The 22,845-nt window shown below is 41.0% G+C and overlaps 3 protein-coding genes across 3 annotated transcripts in view; all 3 read left to right on the top strand.

The window, feature by feature from the left end:
• Positions 1-1,133: 1,133 nt before the first annotated feature.
• The window catches only part of LOC139713886 (F-box/LRR-repeat protein 21-like), a 60,522-nt gene continuing 38,810 nt past the window's right edge, over positions 1,134-22,845 (top strand). The window contains exon 1 of the mRNA XM_071625589.1: positions 1,134-1,759. The gene's annotated coding sequence lies outside the window, so the exon portion shown is untranslated. The remainder of the gene's footprint in view (positions 1,760-22,845) is intronic.
• LOC139713883 (uncharacterized) lies at positions 16,898-20,487 on the top strand. The gene is made up of 2 exons (XM_071625585.1): positions 16,898-18,432; positions 20,352-20,487. The coding sequence occupies exon 1, from the start codon at positions 17,096-17,098 to the stop codon at positions 18,425-18,427; it is 1,332 nt and encodes a 443-aa protein (XP_071481686.1). The 5' UTR covers positions 16,898-17,095; the 3' UTR covers positions 18,428-18,432; positions 20,352-20,487.
• Positions 18,772-21,698, top strand: LOC139713884 (uncharacterized). The gene has a single exon (XM_071625586.1). It carries the CDS (start codon positions 20,343-20,345, stop codon positions 21,351-21,353), a length of 1,011 nt encoding a protein of 336 aa, XP_071481687.1. The 5' UTR covers positions 18,772-20,342; the 3' UTR covers positions 21,354-21,698.

Raw genomic sequence — 22,845 nt, 5'->3', positions numbered from 1 at the left:
CAAAAAGTTCAAATTAAATAACTGATTTACATTTAAAGAAAATGTTATACCAAGGGTTTTAAATTGATTTTGTGTCCATTTAAGACCTTTTTCAGAGAAAGGAAAGTCAAGGGAGCCTTTTCTAGAACCAATCCATACAGCCTCAGATTTTGAAATATTTAGTTTACAACCAGAACAAACAGCAAAAGTGTCCATCAAATTAAACAAAGTATTGAAAGAATTTATAGACCCATCTACAAAGCATGTGGATGTATCGGCTAATAAGGATATCTTTAACTCTTTTCCCTCCACTATATCCATCATTTTCATATTGATTGTACAATATGATTCATTATACCCTTTTTATCAAAGTCTGGAAAGCTCTCGAGCTTGCCGATAAATATAGTGCGTGGTAGTTTTTATAGTAACTCATTAGTGAAGTAAATTTGGAAAACATTTCCTACATCATGAAATTGCGAATGATGTGACGTTCAAACTATATTTTCTGAATAATAAAATGTGCATGGCCCCAATGTTCATTTATGCATTAGATCAATTCAATCGTATTGTACAAGACTGATTGTATTGGAAACGAAAAAAAAAAGAGGACACTTTCCCAATTATTTCCCAGTAAATGGAAATTACTATCAGTGAACAAACGTAGTTTTAGTTTTAACTGCTTTGTGTCTCGTCTTTGAATGTATAACATAATTTTTATCAATCTCCTTGACACAAAATTGTCATTACAGTGTATTACTAGTAATACACCGTATGTTAACCTCATTCATGTTCACGACATGCTGATCATACAAGCACATCAATTAAAACGCACGAAATGATCGAGCGCACGCACACTTCGTTAATGCACACGTGATGTTATGGATTCAACGCGAGGCCTCACAATTTCGCCCACCTGCACACATCTCAGCCTCCGTAATTTGTACATGCCGCACCGACAGTGCGTTGGGTGTCTTGTTGATGCTGTGGGATGAGAGAGGGGCCCGCCCGACGTTCTCTACGTGCGTACATCCGAGTTTGTTTACGGTGAACCGTGTCACCACAATCTCTTTCACGCGTACATGCACGAATTCAGCTGCGGCCCCAGGATGTATTCCGCCTTTTCGCCATGCCCAAACGTATAAACACTGAAGCGTAACTCCCGGCCCCCTAATTACGGATTGAGACTTGGCATTGGAGACTTGGTGTTGCTGCAAATGGGGCTAAAAATTGCACGACCAACCTATTTCATTGTATCAGCTTCTAGCATAGCTCAGGTAGTACGGAAATATCTTTTGTAGTAAGGAATCGAACATCTGGAAACTTATTTGCAAGGTGTCGTCAAGCCGTGGATGGTTGCCGTTGCAGCGTTGCACAGAAGATATTTGCTCAGTCACAGTTTTTGCGATAGTCCCTCTCGTTCCCCGCAGTGTTAGTAGCGAGCTCTCGTTGATTTTGTGAGCATGGTGATTGAGGCCTAGAACACTACTCAACTGCTCGTCTTCATTGCTTTCGCCGACCCCTGAGGCTGAGCAGATTACCTGAATTGGAAGACACTTCATTTTACAGACCTCTACAAGAATTGCAGAAACATGGATGCAAAGATTTCTAGGACAGGGCCTTCAACGGAACTAATCTCTCATTGTCTGAAATTGGTAGACGTTCTCATTCCTTCGTCGTGACTGTTTTGACTGCAATTCAAGCAGTGCTTGTGATACTTCAAGCAACAGCATCTAAACATTGTACAAGTTGAAGTTACTTGCTTCATCGAAATTGGTACCCGGTAAGTAATTTATCAGTGGCAGTAGCAGTAGAACTAGTCTAGTAGGCAGTAAAATCTAAATTGTAGGTCCCTAAATTAGTTGTATGGTAGCCCTAACTACATATCGACCACCTTCTTTTAAACCGACCGTGTATATTAAGTCGCGCACTGAACACTTAGTACGCAATTCTCTGCGCGCAAAGCACATAAAAATGGATTGGCTTTTAATGTAGATGAGGATGGTGTGGGAAAACGCGATAATTCACTGTTCATTAATGGTTTTAATCAAGGACAAAATTTCGAATGAATATTTTCACTGAATCGTATTTAATGACAGCACAATGTAATGTCTATGGAAGTTTCTAAAAGGCTTCTAAAAAGCTTCGTACAACACGGTGTTCAATACAACTCGGTTTGCATGCATCGTCAATGCAAAAACAGCGGTCGATCCTAATAACGCGATTTACCGCGGGGAGCTGAAACGAGGCCACGCAAGTTCGTCGGCGATATTTTTGCACTGAAACTTCGAATCGAAAAGGGAACGACGGCATTTGATAGAGCTGGATTTTCTCAATCACGTAGGTCAAGTTTTTTACGTGAATTTCAGTGTTAAATATTCTTATATAGCAAATAAACATTAGGCGGTCGATGAGTAGTACTAGTAGGTCCAACCCTACTCGGCTCATTGTTTCCAGTGATAAGATGAGTGAGATGGCACAGTCAGTAGATGGGTAAATGACAATGAATGTAGATCTATCTACACCTACATGTATATGTGGTTAAAGAAAGGCAGTGTATACAACCACACGCGTGTGTCTTTACCATCCAGCCACACGAGTGTGGTTGTAGCCATGGCCCGAGTCGCTGGATACAGCCACACTCGTGTGTAATCAGTCCGGGAAAACCCGCTCATGAGGACCGCTCCCGCGTACGAGGACTGCCCCGCCTCATGAGGACTGTTTTAATGGGTGCTCTGCATCGGTTGATTAAAACTCGATTTTTGAAAAAAAAAACAGATAGGATTTTTTCTTCTTTTCATCATGGATAGTGGACATGTGTGTGTAACAAAAAATCACCGTGCAAAGTTGCGACAATTTATATGTCAGATGTGAGATGAATAGAAATGAATATGGGGGCCTCATGAGGCGTTCCCCCCTGGCCTCATGAGGCATGGGGGCGGTCCTCATGAGGCGGGGGGGCAGTCCTCATGAGGCGGGGCAGTCCTCGTACACGGGAGCGGTCCTCATGAGCGGGTTTCCCGGACTGTAATGTACATGTACATATAGGGATACACACATGGTACGGAGAAGATGATCGCCGTGCGTGCCTGTCAAACACATAAACGGCACACAATCAGCTTGCTCACAAGGTGATGAAAGTAACCTCATTTTCATACCTTTTAATATTGTTATTTTACAAATAATTGATATCTTTTCATTCTCATCGTGTTTGCTTGATATGATGGGTTTAGAATTAATAGCAAAGTTACAACTGCCGCTAAATTGGGGGACTTTGGTTTGACATCGCTAAACTGCTAGTGGTGTGCTAGCGATCGCTCTTGCACAGCTGCAGCCTAGCCAGCGCAGTTGTGCCGCCCGCCCCAGCAGGGACCCGGACCCGCCCGCCGGCTGCCTGTTGCTTCACACAGCATCTGGTTCGAAGGCTAATACAACAGGCTCTTGCAAGCAGAGAAGAGTATCAAGTGGTTTACAGACTCTGTTGGCCAACTTCGTAGTCTTCGCATAGGACTAGGACCATAGGACCAGAATACACTTTGATGCATGCATATTTGCTAACCCGTTGAGGATGGTTTGATTTTGCTACAACACGCATCAGTTTCCATAAACACTTTCCCGAGTATACTCAGGACTCGTCCTCAACGGATCAACAGACAATCCTATTATAGCAGGCATGTGCTTCTCATTGTTTTCAAATGTATTGTGCACAGTGGGCAGTGAACAAAGATATATCAAAGGGTTGTTACACTACAGTACAATGTATCTGTCTTTCTGTTCTCTTAAAGAGTTGATTGGCATCAGCGTTATTGAATGGTGAATTGTACTATTTAGTGAAGAGGCTGGGGCTGTTGATCCAGACTCAAGTTGATTGTGTATTCACTTGGTGATGATGGGAAATTCCAGGTAGCACCTCTACATTGGTCACAAAACTAGGATTTTGAAGAACATTTCCAGACGAAGGGCGGATAACATCACATACTAACTGGAATAAGAAGTTTGTGAGCAGGATGTCCAGTAATTTTTGATGTGTTGTGGCAGAGCTGGGATCGCTTGTGATCTGGCTTTCCCAGTTGATGTCAGGGTGATTGAAATCCCCTGCAATGAGGATGTTTGGATTACCCTGCCCATTCCCCATCAAGGAAGAAAGAGAGTTTTCCAATCCCAGTAAGACTAGCTTGATGGTCATTTGATGGGCAGTAGTATGTATGACCCAAGAAAGAGTTGTCTTTTGTTTGCCAATTCAGCAGTGCACCAAACTATAGAAGTTTATAAATAGAAGATGTGGGCACTCAATGACTGTGAGTGTGGGAACAGTAAGAACACCTCCCCCACACTGGTTTTGGTCTTTGCAAAATACTGAGCACAATGTAGTTGTACCAGGAAAGATGAAGTATATGCTGGGATGTCTGCATTAGTTTGGATTCGCAGCCCAAGAAACAATGTCTAAAGAATGCAAAGGAATGTGCAGCATTGAAATTTGAGCACTAGGGATTCCCTTTAAGACCATGGCATTACACTTCAGGGTCATGATCATTAAACTCTTTTGTCTGGTCTTGGGGGAGTGAGATTGTGGGGGTGAACAGTGAGGCTGAGGAGTTGGTGTGCACCTGTTTGTGCTTCTCTCAAGCAGTAAAGTGATTGGAAAGCTACTACATTGTAGTTGAAGCAGAAGAGTCAGGCTGCCTGTCTTCAAGTGGAGAGAAGCTGTTGACATTTACTAATTAGTGAAATCCTGTCCTCGTAGTAGACGAGTGCTAGATCTGATGTTTGTGGATCCAGATTGGATACAATACTTTATACGCCATATATATTTGTGAGTCTAAATTTTTGCGAATCAGGAATTCCCAACGATTTCGCGAGTGGTTAAATTTGCGATCATGGAGTCCTGTACTGAACACATCCACATCAGATCAGAATCAATATTTTTGTGTGTCTTTAATTTCGCGAAACTCACAAAAATAAATACATCGCAAAATATTCGGCATATACTTTGTACAGTATCCAGATGAAGCATTTGGAATTCATAATCATACAGTAGCTGCGTGCTGAAATGCCAAAGTATCAGATGTGACACCATGAGCTGCGCATATATTGTACTGTAACACTGAGTGGCTGGTTTGCTGGGAGGTACATTTTCTCCGCAGACGACACAAGGATACTCCTGCTCTGAACAATTGTCTGAGGTCTGGGGTTGGGTTTGGTTCTTCTTGAGCACTGAGAGGGGCATTACATAATTGGTCCAAGGATATCGACCAATGGTCAGGCTACCCTGTATCAACTATTACTAGTCTTGGCTTTTTGCATGTACCAGATACTGACCTTGAATTAATAAAAAACAAGATATTAATCTGCTTGCTGGTAGCATAATGCAAAATTGAGATAGCAGCAAAGAATGCACCAGTAATTTGAGTAAAGTTGGTGGGACTTACCTTACACACATCATAACCTCTCTACAGATGCAAAGTGTATAATACAGTGTATGTTCAAAAGCCCATGTAAAATCAAGTACTAGTAAAACTTGCAACAAAATGATGACAGGGGCAAGGTTCATAAAAATACATGACAGAAGCTGGACTGGAGCTACAAACTTTGTACAGTAAAGTATGTTCCCCCCCAAAAAAACTTACGATCAGATTTTCGAATTTATAACGCCCAATATGATTGACCTGTCTAAATGCTACTTCAGGGTCTTAAAATATAATATCATAGCTCTATTTTGCAGAAAACCTCATTCAATTTGGTCAAGCGGTCACAGAGAAGTGTAGATTGTTGTGAAGCATGTCATGAGTCTGATTCCAATTTCAGCACTTTGATGCTCATGTGTGTGAATACAATAGACTGGACTTGGAGGGAAGAGATTCCTACCGGCAATGAATCATAGTTTCATACCCTGAATTTGTATTTAGATTGATTTACTATTTTTAAGGATATCTTTGCGGAAGGTCCCATTGTAATTTTTTTTGGGGGACATATGGTACAGTCAACCTTGCATACTTCCAATCAATAGGGTCTGAAGAAAGTGGTTCGACTTCAAAATGTGATGTATTGAACCAGGATTTATACATTAGCATGAATTTCCCTCAACTTTTTCTTTGTTGGACTTACCTGTATTCATAGATGTTCAAAATGGTATGTATAATGTTGATTGTTTACACAGAAGTCACAGTTCTTAGTTAGAATGTGGATAAATTAATTTTATTTAAATCAACCATCATTCTCTCAGTGCATGTCCTTATTTTTCTGGTGGAAAACTTGAATCCCTTCACCAATTTAAAAAAACACAACAACTAGAAAATGAATGATGCAAGAGCTGTTGGATATTTATGCAAGCTGAACTTTGCTGTACATTTGCTCACATGTGCATGACATGTCTATGCAAAAACCCAGGCGCATTAGAGCACACAATAACATTGATTCTATTAAAGCACACTGTTACTGTACACCACACAAGAATCACGACATCACATTCCTAGCCACTTTGTAAATTTTTTATTTTGAGGATAATGCATGCAAGGGGAATTGAAGGTCTGACAGCATATTGGACTTCACCCTGAATTTTGCTTAAATATTTTCTTCTCCCATGTTGTATTTACAGCCTATGAATATGAGGATTGTATGTTTTCATCATATGTCATGATTTTGGATTTAATTTTTTTTTTTTTTGGCAACATGCATGAAAGAACAAATTGATGTAATAAAAAACAATTGTTCACTTCAACCTACAAAACAATCATGGTGGAAAAGTCAATGTGGCCATATGAGATCGCACCAGTTTCAACCCTACTTCTTGGACATGAAGTTGTGCACCAGTTACACCGTTTCTGCTGACAATCTGTTCGGGGGCGGGGTCAACAGAGATCTTGCATTTAGGAGTTCAAACTGAACACTGCATTTTCCATGATACATTTACTGTATGGTGTATCATCATGCAATCCTGGAATAGCTTTCTCAATCTCAGAGAAGATTTACTCCAGAAAATTGTCAGAAGAATGGTACAATTGTACAATGCACAATGTACCTGAGTAACATCTCCTTAGGCTTGTAATCTAACTTTTGCATGAATTGCTGTCAAATTGTACAGATACTATTCATTATTTTGCTACATGCCATGCCACAATCATTTCATTATAAATCTTCCTATAAAACAACATGGAATTGGTTTTGACATTCTTTTGATAGCACAAGAATGAAATAAACTTTGCAAAAGAGAAAAGTTTTGAAAAGCAGCAAGTAGGAGAGCAAACTTGAATAGGAGAGATGAGCCCAGGGAATCTTGTCCACATGTTCTTCAATCAAAACTTTTGCTACAAACCCTCCCCCCCCCCCCCCCCCCAACTACCTTGCCATTCGATATTCATATGTCAATAGAAGTTAATGCAATCTACCATGAGTAACTAATTAATGTCAACACCTACATGTACTTACCTTGTACAAATGGGCTTGTGCCGAAAGGGTGGGTTGGATGGTGGCGCGTCGCGTTAATGGGAACACCACCCTTCGTCCAAAGCCCCCCCCCCCCCCCCCCCCCCCCGGTTTTGCCAAAAGGGTGCGTTGGGAGCGTTGGGTCGCGTCGCGTTGACTGGAACCCCACCCTTCGTCCAAAGCCCCCCTGGGGTTTTGCCGAAAGGGTGCGTTGGTACTTTTTCTCATGTAATATTAAAGATAATAAAAAGTTTTGGTACCTCAAAAGTGTCCTTGAATTTCCTTGTCTTAGTTTGTGTTTCAGGTTAAAGTACCTTTCATATAACTAACACTGTGAGACTTACTCGCCCCAAAGTGCTCTCATGTCTTAGTAATCATGCAATTAACTGCAATCAGCAGCCCCATACGCATAGCGACCAGCAGTCCCATACGCATAGCGTAATCGGGCTTCGCATTGTAGCATTCAGGATCATGACAGATTTAGTATCGCAGGGTAAATGCCAACTTAAAATCCCATAAATTCTTCAATTTGAAGACTTACCAATTAAGTTGAAGTATTGAAAACAGGCTTCGGGCAACGTTTGGTTCTGCCTATAGTCCCTCTCTGTTCGAATTGATGACTGAATGTGACTCGGTCGACAGGACCTTATATTAGGAGAGCTACATACAGTACACTGAATACTACAGCCAGTGCATGCGAACACATCACATGCACACAAATTTCAAATCCATGAACGGATAAGATGTTTGTGTGCGCATGCGCTGGCCATAGTATCCAGTGTATGTAGCTCTCCCAAGGTCCTCTCGACCGAGTCACATTCAGTCATCAATTCGAACAGAAAGGGACTATTGGCAGAACCAAACGTTGTTCGAAGCCTGTTTTCAATACTTCAACTTAATTGGTAAGTCTTCAAATCGAAGAAATTTTTGGATTTTAAGTTGACATTTACCCGCGATACTAATTCTGTCATGATCCTGAATGCTTCAATGCGAAGCCCCATTACGCTATGCGTATGGGGCTGCTGGTCTCAGTTAGCTATGCGTACAATGGGCTGCACGCTGCCGGTCGCAGTCAGTGGTTTCGTACAATATTTATCGACGCTGTACAGCGTCGGCTCTGGTACGAAACCATTATTGCATGATTACTAAGACATGAGAGCACTTTGGGGTGAGTAATTCTCACAGACAACGTACTTTAACCTGAAACACAAACCAAGACAAGGAAATTCAGGGAAGCTTTTGAGGTACCAAAACTTTTTATTATCTTTAAATGACGAGTTTTGAATTTATATTTAACCTTCAAACAACCATTTCAAAGAGGCTTTCGTAGTCGTAGAAAAAGGCCCCCCCCCCAAAAAAAAAAAAAATAGCCCAGTTGGTCATATAGACAAAATGATGATTGGACCAAATGGTACCTGATTAGACCAGGAGGCTGGCTATTAGACCAAATGACAATAAGATCAATGGTTATTAGACTAAATGGGTGTAGACTAAATGGGTGTAGACTAAATGATGATAGACAGAGGCTAGACCAACTGGGCAATGGACCAAAATTAATGATGTGTACACCAAACTTATATTGGACAAATTTGGTTTTATTTTAGACCATTTGATGATTAGACGAAATGGAATTAGACCAACTCATAATAGACCAAATCGGTATTTGATGATATAAATTGGTGTTAGGTCAAAAATAGACCCAATGGCTGTTATTAGACGAATTGACTGTAGACCAAATAGTAATTAAACCAAATTACAATTAGACCAAACAGTAATTGGACGAAATGATGACTAGACCAACTGGTTATTAGACCAACTGATATTAAAGGACAAGTTCACCTTCATAAACATAAGGATTGAGAAAATGCAACAATATTAGTAGAACACATCAGTGAAAGTTTGAGGAAAATTGGACAATCTGTGAAAAAATTATGAATTTTTTAAATTTTTGTGTTGGAACCGCTGGATGAGGAGACTACTACAGCTTGTGAGTCATATGCGTACAACAGTATAAAGAAAATGTAAAAGAAAATTCAACATATTTTCACTTTTTTCGCATAATAAAAGAGCACTTGACTTGCCTCTTTCTAAAGGCAGGGGGAATAATATTACCCATAACATTTGTCGGTAACGAGTCAGGGGAATGTGTACTTTTTTCAAAAGATGGAATTTTGTGAAATTCTCTTTATATTTTCCTTATATTGTTGTACGCATGTGACATCTAAGTTATTCATACACTGCAGTAGTCTTCTCATCCAGCGGGTACTGCACAAAAACTTCAAAAATTCATAACTTTTGAACGGATTGTCCGATTTTCCTCAAACTTTCAATGATGTGTTCTACTAATATTGCTACATTCTCTCAATCCTTATGTTTATGAAGGTGAACTTGTCCTTTAAACAGTCTATTAGACCAACTGGCTGTAGACCAAGTGGTAATAGAGTGTAAACCGATCCGGACAATAGCCTCTTTGAAATGGTTGTTTGAAGGTTAAAGGGGATGGCTAGTAACCGATCAGTGGGAATCAGTGGGAATGCTGAGGGATGATTGTTCCAATCCTTGTGGGATTAATTTAAGAGTACATCATAATATATCTACTGTTGTGTGAAAATCATTTGCTTCAGAACGGTCTCATATTCAAGTAATGTGCAGATTAATGCCCCGTCACTGACCAGGGACGCTAACCTGGAAACATTAAACTGCACATTACTTGAATATGAGCGTGTTTCTACTGAGCGGCGAAAATTCGAGGTGATGCCAGCCGATGTGTGGTGATACCGGCCGATGCCGGCCGATACCGGCCGATGCGTGGTGACACCTCGAATTTTTCCTCAGTAGAAACAGATCGGGTAGTGGGCGATGCCGGCTGATGCGAGGTGCTCCGTCGTCCATCTATTGAGGTGGTCGATGCGTGGTGACGCGAAGGACGATTCTCAGTAGAAACACACCGGGTAGCGAAATTCGTGGTGTATCGGACGTCTAGAATTTCTCCCCGCGCTTTTCAATCGGTTCATCGCACACACTCCTTCGACACATGTGTACAAAATACGTGTGTACACGCAGCGACCGTGTTCGCATCATGCTTTGTTTGTACCAACTCGTTTGTGTCTGTGTTATAGGCCCTATACGTTACGTTACATGAGAATTGTGGCATTCATCGTCTATTGTTCGCCTAACTTATTGCATTACTAAGCCCTCATCACTTATTTGATTTTACACCGCGTTATTTCATTTTATATTGTCTCGAATCGCGAGAGTACCACATTAGTATGTCGCAGCCTTGAGAAAATCTCAACTGGACCCTCGATCTCCAAAGATTTCTCATCAGTCAGTGGCAGGATACCAGTATGTTAGTTTGGGGTATATTGGATGGAAAGACGAAGAGAAATGGCTAATCAAAGCAGGCAGGGTTCGGATCATATTAACAGGTAATGCGCGCGTGACCCAAATCTGTGATTTAAAAATACCTGACTTCCGGAATCGCCGCATTTGCACGTCACCTTTGCATCACCTCGTATTTTATCGCTCAGTAGAAACAGCTCGAGTGGTCGTAAAATACGAGGTGCTGCGTTGGACAAAATTCGTGGCGATGCCAGGGATGTGAGGTGCTCTCAGTAGAAACACGCTCTATGACACCATTCTGAAGCAAATAATTTTCACACAACAATAGATACATAATGTACTCTTAAATGAATCCCCCAAGGATTGGAACAATCATCCTCCAGCATTTCCACTGATTCCCACTGATCAGTTACTAGCCATCCCCTTTAAATATAAATTCAAAACTCGTCTTTTAATATTACATGAGAAAAAGTACCAATGCACCCTTTCAGCAAAACCGGGGGGGGGCTTTGGACGAAGGGTGGGGTTCCAGTCAATGCGACGCGACCCCAACGCTCCCAACGCACCCTTTCGGCAAAACTGGGGGGGGGGGGGGGGGGGCTTTGGACGAAGGGTGGTGTTCCCATTAACGCGACGCGCCACCACCCAACCCACCCTTTCGGCACAAGCCGTACAAATGTACAGTGCTTCAGAAATACAATACTTTGTATGTGTAGATGGCTTCTGTAATGTAGGACAGTGTGCACTTGCAAATTGTATATGTACACGTTGTATGTTTCTTTTCCTATGGCCTAGTATTGAAGCATTTCATTCACTTACTCCCTCCCATTTCACGCCATAGGCAGGAATTCACTTACTAGAATGTAGTTGTTGCTAGGCAGGCCAAGCCACCAGCAAGCTTTGTACAGTACATGTAGAAAGTTGTTTAAAGGGCAACTTTTAGAAACAACGTATGCATAAAATCTGAATACGTGTACTACTGTAAAACGAGGAATTTTCGCGTGCACTTTAATTTCGCGACTTTTGTGAGCGCCAAAATTCGCGAAATTAAAATGCACGCGAAAGCTTTTGTCTACACTACATGCATTGAATGCCAGTAGCAATTCACGCAAATTTCATGCCACGAAAAAGGCTGTCGACTCCAATTCGCGAAAATTTCATGCCGCGAATATATCATGTTTTACAGTATGTGCATTACAAAACTAATCTATCATTGTGCACACACGGCAAAGAAAATCAGGTAAACATGGTTTAGCTGTCATTGTTACAAATTAGAAGACAGTGGTTAAAGAAAAGAGAGTTAATACTCAAATCTAATAGTGCACATGGTGCCAGTGGAGCATCATCACGCTATCATGGCTTCATGGGTACTTCACAGGCACAAAGTGCTGTGGGCATATCATGTACACATGTTTACGTCATAGGTGTAGGGGTATTTTTCTTTCATTCAGGGTCTTGCTGTGGACTCAAGATTGTTCTGATCTTGATTCTAGTATTTACAGTCAAGTGTGAACGAGCTTTGTGAAGCTGTCTTGCCGCCCATGCCTGATTAGTCTTATTGATTGTTTGTCTGGAAATAGCAGAGTGTTGTGGGATTTTCGATTCAAGTAAAATGTGGGGAAAACAGTTGAAAAGAAATTCCCAACAAGGTATTAAACCAAATATTCCAATGGATGCATGTTTCAAGAAAGACTGAATACATTGAGGTAAATTAGGGCTTTTATTTTGATTGATTTAGGCTTATTTGACATAATTTCCTTAAAATGGATTTTTTGTTTTTGTTTTTTGGTAAAAAAAACCGGGAGCATGACAAACATTAGATGCTGTCAGACTGGCATTGACAAGAAATCAAAAAGTCTAAGATCACAGAGTTTTCGCGATCTTTTTTTTGTGTGGTCACAGTGGCAGCCAAGAAATTTTTGTCTTTAGTGTGCGTGCACAAGGAAGATGAAAGAATGCGCAGTCTGATGGCTAGTGATGGTGACATAATGATAGCCGTGCGCTTCCGAGGCATGGCCCAAAAACAGGTGGTTGAATGGTCACGTTACATAGATTGCAAAGTTTCAGTTTCTAGAGAAGTTTTGCGGGGATGGAGGAAATATCCCTACACTGTAGTTGGAGTGGGAAGTTTTGTGAGAAGTTTTGCTGGAATTTTGCGGTCACACTGACAAAAGTTCGTGATCTTAAACTTCTTGATCTTTTGCCAGTCTGACTGCACCTATATTTAAAAGCAGGAGAATTACAAGAACATTCAATAGGAAATACTGGAAAAAGGTAGTTGGAAAGTCTGAGGTACATGTATACAGAGGCAGGAAGGCAAAACCTTATAGCCTACAATGTATGCTTCAGCTTGTCTCCGGATGAATCAATTGCATCAGTACATTATCATAAATCATGTTATAAAAGTATTCTTGATAATAACAAAAACATCACATATCTTGGCAAAATAGTACAAACCTACCTTGTACACACACCCACACACTTACAGCCCATCAATCGGAACAAACAACAACAACATTAAATTGATTTAAAGGGAAGCAGTCCTGAGATTTTCACTGTACTGATAATTAAGAAGAGTAAAAAATATAAACTTTCACCAATTTATACGCTTGGACATCAAAAATTGTCTCCGTACGCGATTTTTGAAAAATAATTCCTGCAAGCGATCGTGAAAGAGCCGGCAAAAAGATGCTACGTAGTGCATGCCCTACTCACCAAGTTGACAGCCGTGCCTCTAAAAACCAATTTAAGTGTTCAAATGATTAGTTGCAATTTTATCATATAATGTGAAAGTTTGTGGTTTATAATTTCAAACAAAATATTTCAAGCTTAGATATATATAATTTACGAAAAATTAATATTGTAAACATAAATTTATATGTATTTTTAAACCAAATATACCATGAACTTGACATCAAATAGGCACGGTCGTTTTCTAGCTTCCGTCCGTGTTGCATACTTCTAAGCGTAGAAACCACTCTTGCGCGCAAATCCTTACCATACCAATGTATACATACACAGTACACTCGACTCCGTCGAACAAGTCCAGTCGATTTTGGCATTCAAACCGAAGATAACCTGTGCATGAGAGAGTCGAATTCTTCAAAGAAAATATTGTTTGTATCTCAATATTTCTGTAAGTAGTCAGATAATCGCCTCTTCGAAGAAAAAAATATGACGTGAGCCGGGAAGGGTAAACACAGGGGGTCGTAGGGATATGATTTCGCTCCACTTTGCCGTGCATGTCCAGTCGGCACTGGCAGCAGCTAGCTCAGTGGCACTGTACTGCAGTCCAACCCCGGCTGCAGGCCCACGGTAAATTAAACATAGCTAGCCACTTTCCTTACCTCTCTACGCTTTTTTCCCTCGGTTCTCTTCGAAGTCGATGCTCGAGGTGTTTCTGTTTTATAACTCATGTGAGCAAATGGTCAGGATTGCATCTGGTTTCAGGAGTTTTCTCGGTTTATAACCGAGGGCCACAGCCTGCCGGTCCACGTAAAAACATCGCTTCACAAATTGTCCACGCACAGGTAGGTCACAACACGATTTCGAGATTTTGTAGGCCCTAAGTTTCTTATGTTCGGCATCGTTGTACCAATATTTCCCAGCCATACAGCTCACCTTTCACGATACTTTTGTTGGTCTGGGACGGAAAAAAGGATTTTCCTGGGAAATTTTCTGCACGATTCGAGCAAAACTACTGATGTAAGATAGCCTGACCAGACGACGCTGAATGCGGTCGCCCCTGTAGTGTACTAGCAGGCCTGTGTAGAATCGTTTCTACCTACAAATATGTACACTCTGTACGTACTATAGAACATGCATGAGCGGCGACAGGTAGGGCTGCAGCTGCGCTTGAGACTGGAAAAGTACGAAGGGCAAACCGCGTACGGGGTGCGTACGCGTATCTACCGTAGATCTATCATCTAGTTGTACCGTCCACACGTGCGAATATAATACACAATACATACACACACACACAAACACACACACACACACACACACACAACGTAGAAACAATGTCAAATACGAGTCGGAGTAGCCACCGACGTCTTCATGCATCCGGGTAAACTAGGGAGCGTACGGATAACGAGCAGAACACGGCTGGGAAGAGTTGTGCATCGACGACGTATGACTCTCCGCCAAGACTTGCTCATTAGCATATTCACCATGCAGAGTCACACTTTTTCAACCAAAATGTACGAGCTTATTTGGTGATTTTAAAGTTTGTTTTTGGTGAAAGTAGTTCATTGGAGGTACCAACAACAACATATTTTTTTTAATTTCGTGAGGACTGTGTCCCTTTAAGAGGTAAAGCTTGCTGCTCCTGTAAAATAATCATAATGACTGGCTTCTTATTATGTCTGGAGGAATTTTGTTCCATAATAATATTCTATTATAGGTCCATTGACAAAAATTTATTTTGGGGATTGAAAGGTTCTGGCAAATGGAACAGCGGATATAACATTTCTCATATTGCATCCACATTTGATATCTAACTTAAGATAGTCTGATGACTTTCAGGAGTCAGATAGTAAAAACATTATCAGTATATTATATGATGAAATTGCACAGTACATTGATAATGAATCACTAAAATTTTAAGATGGAATATTGAAGTGGTTTTAGAATGATAATCATTGTGATTGATTTAACAAACAAGTTTCTTCTGGAGCAGTAGTACTCTTGTATAGTGTTTGATATGTACTTTAAAAATTGGCCCACATTACACAGCAGTGATTTAAATGCAGTCAGAATGAAGTGTTAAACAGTGTGATATAAATTTCTATCTGTTAAAGACTCCGATATTTGTTGTGTTTTTGTTTTTGTTTATTTATTGCAGATGATAAGAATGTACTCATTCCAATTCAACTTATGTCAGTTGTGGCACCAATATTTTTTTTTTTGATTATTATTACCTTTGTCTATTATACTACAATGTATCTTTAATAATCTTAATGTTGTTTACAAAAATTGCATCAATCTGATTTGTACAAGTGTTATAGTTTGTTCTCCTTACGTTAATCACAAGTTGATTAACAAATCAAGGTTCCGACAGTTTTATTAGATTCCTCATTGAAAATATTTTGTAGTACATTTGGTTCATCATGGGACATTTACACACTTGTGTCCTAATAATAGTAGTACGTTACATTTGTAATGCGCTTAATACAGTGTTTCTGAGTGCAAAATAATGAATTAGATTTATGATGTGCAAATAACATAATAAATGCGATTCATTGGAAAAGGAGTAGGCCTAAAATGGATCCCTTTGGCAGCCCACATATTTTAAAACTATGTTAATTCTGCTTTTACAGCTTCTGAAGAAAATACTACTTACAGATGATTAATTAAAATATTAAAAGTCATGTACCGTCTGTATTTGTATTCTACAAATTCAATACAATTGAACCTCTATTATCCGGCCTCCCTTTATCTGGATCTCTCTATTATACGGACGCACTCGCCGTGATTTTTTTTTTTTTTTATAATTACGGGAGGAAAGGGGGATTCCCAACTCCTTGAGAACTCCTGCCCAACCACACATGAATTACATATTACTTCCAATATGATTAACATACATTACATCAAATTTCCTTCCAAATTGCTTACCTTCAGACATTTCAACATCCCCAAATGTAACAATGAAAAGGTTGCAGTATACACATTACTACACATACATGTGGTACTACAATGGGCTACATCAGTACATGTGTATACGATGTATATGTACATACATAAAGCATTGAGTCTCCCGTATCCGGCCAAATCCCTTATCCGGATGAGCCCCGGTCCCGACTTGTCCGGATACGAGAGGTTCAACTGTATCTAGAAAGCTTATGTTGCAAAATTGCATGACTTATAGTATTGAATATGTTATTCAAATCTGGTTAATAGTATTTCCTATCTTTATGTTTTACATTAACAACTTTATGAACAAATTCAATAATGGCAGAAGATGTGGAGTTACCGGTACTGAATCCATACTGGCTATTCGTAATTATATTGCTATACACTTGTCTAAAACTGTACATTCATTTTCTAACACACCCTAACTTTTCTAAAATTTGTGAAAACATCACTTGATGGAATAAACATGGTGATAATTCTTTAATATTTCATTTTATCTCGTAATGTACGGTAGAGAATTCAGCCATTGGCTGCGCATTAGCCATTGGCTGAATTTGCGTAATATGAGAGGCCGTTCCGCGCGCAATCGCCATCTTCGTTCCAGCGCAATGTTCGATCGCGAAGCGATTTTTATCTGACCGAAAAATCGGAAAATATCATCGAAATCTGCGGAAATACGGAACTGAATTCGTGCTCTCTTACAAGCGTGATTATCGTTCTCAGCATGGATGAACCAGCTGACAAATCGGAGAAGGCAAAAGCCAAAAAAGATACCGAGCTGTGTGAGCCTAAGGCCAGCCCAGCTCCGGCAGCAAAGAAGAAGGCTGCAGGCAAAACTCTGTCTAGCGGCGGGAGGCCTAAGGCATCCCGCCCCGCGGCTTCGGGGAAGGCACAGCCGAACCCGCCCGCACCAGCTGCTACCGCTCCCAACCCGACTGTGACTACAGCGGAAAATAGCACGGAGGTTATGTCCCGCATTGGGAAACTCGAGTCAATGTTCGAAAAAATGATCGAGACTTTGAGTACTCCTCATCATGGAGAACAACATGCCAACACGCCGCGGGATTGTTTTAGTGAATATGGCGACTGCGACACACAAAGGGGAAGCAGCTCACCACCCGTCATAGAATTGGCGGATAATCGCAGCGTGGCTGATTTCCTATCGGCAAACCGCGATGACGCGGTCAGCTTGTTTTCGGACGTAGGCCTACAGGAGGCAGATAAAGACAAACGGCCAGAATTCAAGATACCACGAATGGCTCAGAAATTCGTGGCTCCGTCCGGGATAGGGGAACCACTAGATGAGGATGTCGCGGACACCATTGTGTATATGATGGGACAAAAACTTGACCAGAAATCTCTCGACGAAGCAGCAACTCGCTACCCCTGCCCATCTAACTGCACATGTCTAGAAACCCCTAAAGTGAACAGCACTATCTGGGAGAACATCTCGACGGGGACGAGACACAGGGATCTGAAACTACAAATGATCCAATCATCCCTCTTGAAAGGGATAAACGCGTTTGCTCGTACCCTTCCAGCAACTTTGTCTGAAGCTCAGCAGGATGCTATGGCTTTTCTCTGCGATGCAAACTTCTCCCTCAACTGCATGAGAAAGGACAGCATAAAGCCTGACATGAACTCAAATTTCCACCACCTGTGCAAGCCCTCTCACAAAGTGACAAAGTACTTGTTTGGAGATGACCTGGGGCGCCAAGTGAAAGAGATCCAAGAACAAAGGAAAACAATGTCAGGCATGATGAAATCACGCTTCACACGAGAGCAATCACGGTTCCAGCCGTACAAGAAACCGGATGTGACATCTCGCCGTCAATACACGTCGACTGGGTTCACCCGCCCGTTGGGGAGGGGTTATGACCGCCGAACATCACATTCCAACCCCATGGCCGGTTCATCTGCACAGCCTTTTTTAGGGAAGGCTTGGAGGGGGAGACCTCGAGATCCTCCTCACACTTACACACCGACAGCAGCAAGGGAGGGTGGCAACAAGCAGCCAACCTACCACAGGCAGAGCCAAAGCCAGGGGAGGAAATAGAACAGGTAGGTGACTATGAACACAACATAGACAACGATCTAGTTACAACACCAGCTGTCGTCGGAGGTCGTCTGAAGCCATTTTTCCCTGCTTGGGAAAATATCACGAGAGACTCACACATTATTCAAGCAGTTCAAGGCTATACAATAGAATTTGACCCAGAAAAATTTCCCCCTTCTCGAGAAAAACCTCTGCGTTCTTACAAGCGGAATGCTGAAGAAACAGCCAAGATTGACCATGAGATTCTTGTTCTGGAAGAAAAACAGGTCATTGAAAAATGTGCCCATGAAGAAGGGGAATTTATTTCAGAGGTTTTCACGAGACCAAAAAAGAACGTAGGAGTTCGATTAATTCTTGACCTGTCCGAACTCAACAAAAGTGTTCAGTACCAACACTTTAAAATGGATAATATTCAATCTGGTATTCTACTCCTCTCAAAAGGGTGTTATATGGCTTCAGTAGACCTCCGTGATGCATACTACACAATTCCCATTCACTTAGACTCTCGTAAATATCTCCGCTTCGTATGGAGAAACCAATTGTGGCAGTTCAAAGCTTTGCCAAATGGCTTATCTTCCGCCCCAAGACTGTTCACCAAAATACTGAAACCAGTGCTTGCCTTACTAAGACAACAGGGGCACACAGTTTTGTCGTACTTGGACGACACACTGATAATTGGGAACAATAAAGCAGACACTCGCTCAGCAGTGCAAGCCACCACTGACCTTTTGACTAGTCTAGGGTTCATTATTCACTCAGAGAAATCGGTACTTGAACCATCCCGTGAGATTGAATTTCTGGGTTTCCAATTAAATACATCTGAAATGAGAATCACCCTCCCAGCCAGTAAAAGCAATGACATTCAAGATGCATGTCGATCCTTGCTTGCTAATAACAAACCTAGTATCCGGGAGGTAGCTAAAGTCATTGGGAAGATTGTGGCTGCCTTACCAGCATCTCAGTACGGCCCCTTGCATTACAGGCAGCTGGAAAGGGAAAAAATCAGAGCCCTGAGAAAACAGAAAGGACATTTCGATAGACATATGAGCCTATCAAATAGAGCCAAGGCGGAACTAGTTTGGTGGTCATCCCATGCACATCTCGTGTCTAAACCCCTGTACCCAGGGAAAGTATCAAAAGAAATAAGAACAGATGCTAGTGGACAAGGTTGGGGTGCCACAGACCTGCAATCCAAGACAGGGGGTAGATGGAATGCTCAAGAATTAGCAAGAGCAGCAGGTAATGAAATAAACTATCTGGAAATGCTAGCAGCCGGTTTGGGACTCAAAAGCTTCTGTTCAAATGTCAGAGATGCACATATACTGTTGAGATTAGACAACACCACAGCGGTGACATACTTGAATAACATGGGCGGCGTCAAGTCTGAAGCATGTAACGAAATGGCGTTGCAAATTTGGGATTGGTGCAGTAGACGACAAATTTGGATAACAGCATCTCACTTGGCAGGCTCTAAGAACACAGAAGCTGATACGATGTCAAGGAAATTCAATGACAATATAGAATGGATGCTAGACAAGACAATATTCAATGAGATAGTGCAGAGGTATGGGTTACCAAATGTAGACCTTTTTGCCACCAGACTGAATGCCCAGCTCCCAACATACGTCTCCTGGAGACCAGATCCAGAGGCATGGGCAGTAGACGCATTCACTATTGACTGGGGACCCCTAGTATTTTATGCGTTTCCCCCATTTAGCTTGGTTGCAAAGTGTCTCCAAAAAATCAGACAAGATGGCGCTAGGGGAATTTTGATAGTGCCAAATTGGCCAACACAGCCCTGGTATACCGTACTACGTAACATGCTATTGGAGGAGCCCTGGGTATTGCGAAAACACCAGTTGTTAACCCAACCCATTACAGGTAGACCCCATCCACTTACACATCTCTCCCTCTTATGTTGCAGGGTTGGAGCAAACATTTCATAGCTCAAGGACTGACGGAGGAGACTGCTGATATAATGGCAGCGTCTTGGAGGAAATCCACCAAGGAGCAGTATATGGTGTATATTAGGAAGTGGCAAAGGTTTTGTCATGAGCGTCACTTATGTTGGACCCATACGAAGGTGGGAAATTTGTTTGCGTTTTTTAATTCTATGTACAAAAATGGAGCAAGCTACAGCACCTTGAATACATCAAGGAGCGCACTAGCATCAGTTGTTCTTCTACGGGACGAGAAATACACCATTTCTACACATCCTTGGATTTGCCGGTACTTCAGGGGCATTTTTAATCTCCGACCACCCACTCCGAGATACAGCTTCATATGGGATGTGGGCAAGGTGCTGAGCTACCTCAGACAAGTAACTCCAGCTCATAAGATTTCGCTGTGTCAACTGACACACAAAGTATGTTTTTTACTAGCGTTGACTTCTGCCCAAAGAGTGCAAACACTTTCATACCTAACCCTTGACAATGTGAAGGCGTCCAAAGATTGTGTGGAAATAGCAGTGGCTGATTTGATAAAGCAGAGTCAACCTGGGAATGTGGGAGTGAAAGTAACACTAAAAGCCTTTCCCGAGGATAAGAAACTCTGTGTTGTACACTATGTTAAAGAATACATTAACAGAACAAGCACATTGAGGAAGGAGGTGAATGCACTATTTGTCACCTACAAGCAACCCCATGGGAAGGCATCAAAGCAAACCATCGCTCGATGGATAAAAACTGTGTTGAGAGCATCAGGTATCGACACCGATCTCTTCAAAGCACATTCAACGAGATCGGCGGCAACCTCATCTGCCAAGAGGAATCATTTTCCAATAGCAGACATTCTCAAGCATGCTGGGTGGAAAAATGAATCCACGTTCAGGAATTTTTACCTGAAACCGGCATCCCAGGCAACATCTTTTGGACAAGCAGTTCTGGGACAACAGACCTCTAGGAAGGGACAAGATTCAGTCCTGTAAACATAGGTAAAGTTGCCCAAAAACTTTCTCTGACAATATATTCTGTGAAAAATGACTACTGTGAAAATCTTTGAAGTCTCATATTACGCAAATTCAGCCAATGGCTAATGCGCAGCCAATGGCTGAATTCTCTACCGTACATTACGAGATAAAATAGAAAATTAAATGAAAAACATTGAAATTTAATTTGTATTTTATGAGTAATGGGAGGATAGAGAATTCAGCACCCTCCGCTCCCTCCCTTACTCTGAACAGCCTTAAATGTGGCTTATACAAGATCTATTTTATCTCGAAATATTTTTTCACAGTAGTCATCAGCTTTTAAAGATGGCGATTGCGCGCGGAACGGCCTCTCATATTACGCAAATTCAGCCAATGGCTAATGCGCAGCCAATGGCTGAATTCTCTATCCTCCCATTACTCATAAAATACAAATTAAATTTCAATGTTTTTCATTTAATTTTCTATTATCAACACCTTTTGAAACAGAATAACTTTTGTAATTTTTATGTACCCGGTAGTCAGTGTAGATTTTACCTCTGACGAAGATTCTGCTAGGATCGAAAGCTCAGACCCCTTTTGACTCCATTTTATGTAGTCAGGAATAATTCTCATGATAAATGATAAATTGAATATTGCACATATCAGGATACATGAAGTGTGAATTATTTTCTCAACCATAGCAACATTCTTTATCATTTTTTTTCTGGAGTTCCTTTTTTTTTTGGTAATAGTTTATATTCATCAAGTATACCTTAAGTACATTTTTCAAATATCTGATTCATTCCCTGTTTTTCAGCATTTTATTAAACCCTTGGTTATTTCTGAACTTTTTCTACGAACTTTTTTCTAGAAAAAAAAAATTACAATAAATACAATGTATACTTAAATTTCTTTAAAAAGTTGTCCTGGGCTACATTCACATCACTATCATTTACATTCCAACTTGCAGCATCACTGTACACATTTTGTACTTCTTTAACAAATTCAAACACATCAATGGCATGTGTAAATTTATACTGGTTCACAATTATCATTAAAATCTCATTCAAATTGGAAAGAGATAGAGAGAAAAAAGGAAAGTTTCGCTTATCATATGCCACTTAGGTACTAGTAAAGGTGCACTCTGAATCTTATAAACAGGAAAGTGAAACCACATCGACTCTCCTCATTCACACTCGGTCCCATGTGGTCTTGGGGACAGTCAGGAGAGATCTTATCTTTTTTACACTGACCATCTACAGTTCTATCTCCTGTGTCTAGAGGCTTGTCTTCATCAGATCATAGTTTCACAATAACAAGCTATTTTGTGGCTAGGAAATTAGATTAGCCCCATCATGTGGAATTAAGCCGCTATTTGTGCAATAAAGAGACAAATAGTGTGCTATTTGATCAGGAAAATTTTCCCCCAAATCTTGATCTAGTTTGTGAAAAAGCGTGCTAGTTTGTGTGTTAGCGTGCTATTAAGGTTGTGTTTCCGTCAGCCCAAAAT

Source organism: Diadema antillarum, unplaced genomic scaffold, assembly GCF_040938485.1.
Source record: "Diadema antillarum isolate AM-2024a unplaced genomic scaffold, OU_Dant_1.0 seq00002086_RagTag, whole genome shotgun sequence".
NCBI classification, from domain to species: Eukaryota; Metazoa; Echinodermata; class Echinoidea; order Diadematoida; family Diadematidae; genus Diadema; species Diadema antillarum.
This window is presented reverse-complemented; position numbering and strand designations above follow the sequence as displayed.

What these genes read in the sequence shown, in the direction of transcription:
- LOC139713883 (XM_071625585.1), top strand. Translation starts at nt 17,096, where the DNA reads ATGGATGAACCAGCTGACAAATCGGAGAAGGCAAAAGCCAAAAAAGAT.
- LOC139713884 (XM_071625586.1), top strand. Translation starts at nt 20,343, where the DNA reads ATGTTGCAGGGTTGGAGCAAACATTTCATAGCTCAAGGACTGACGGAG.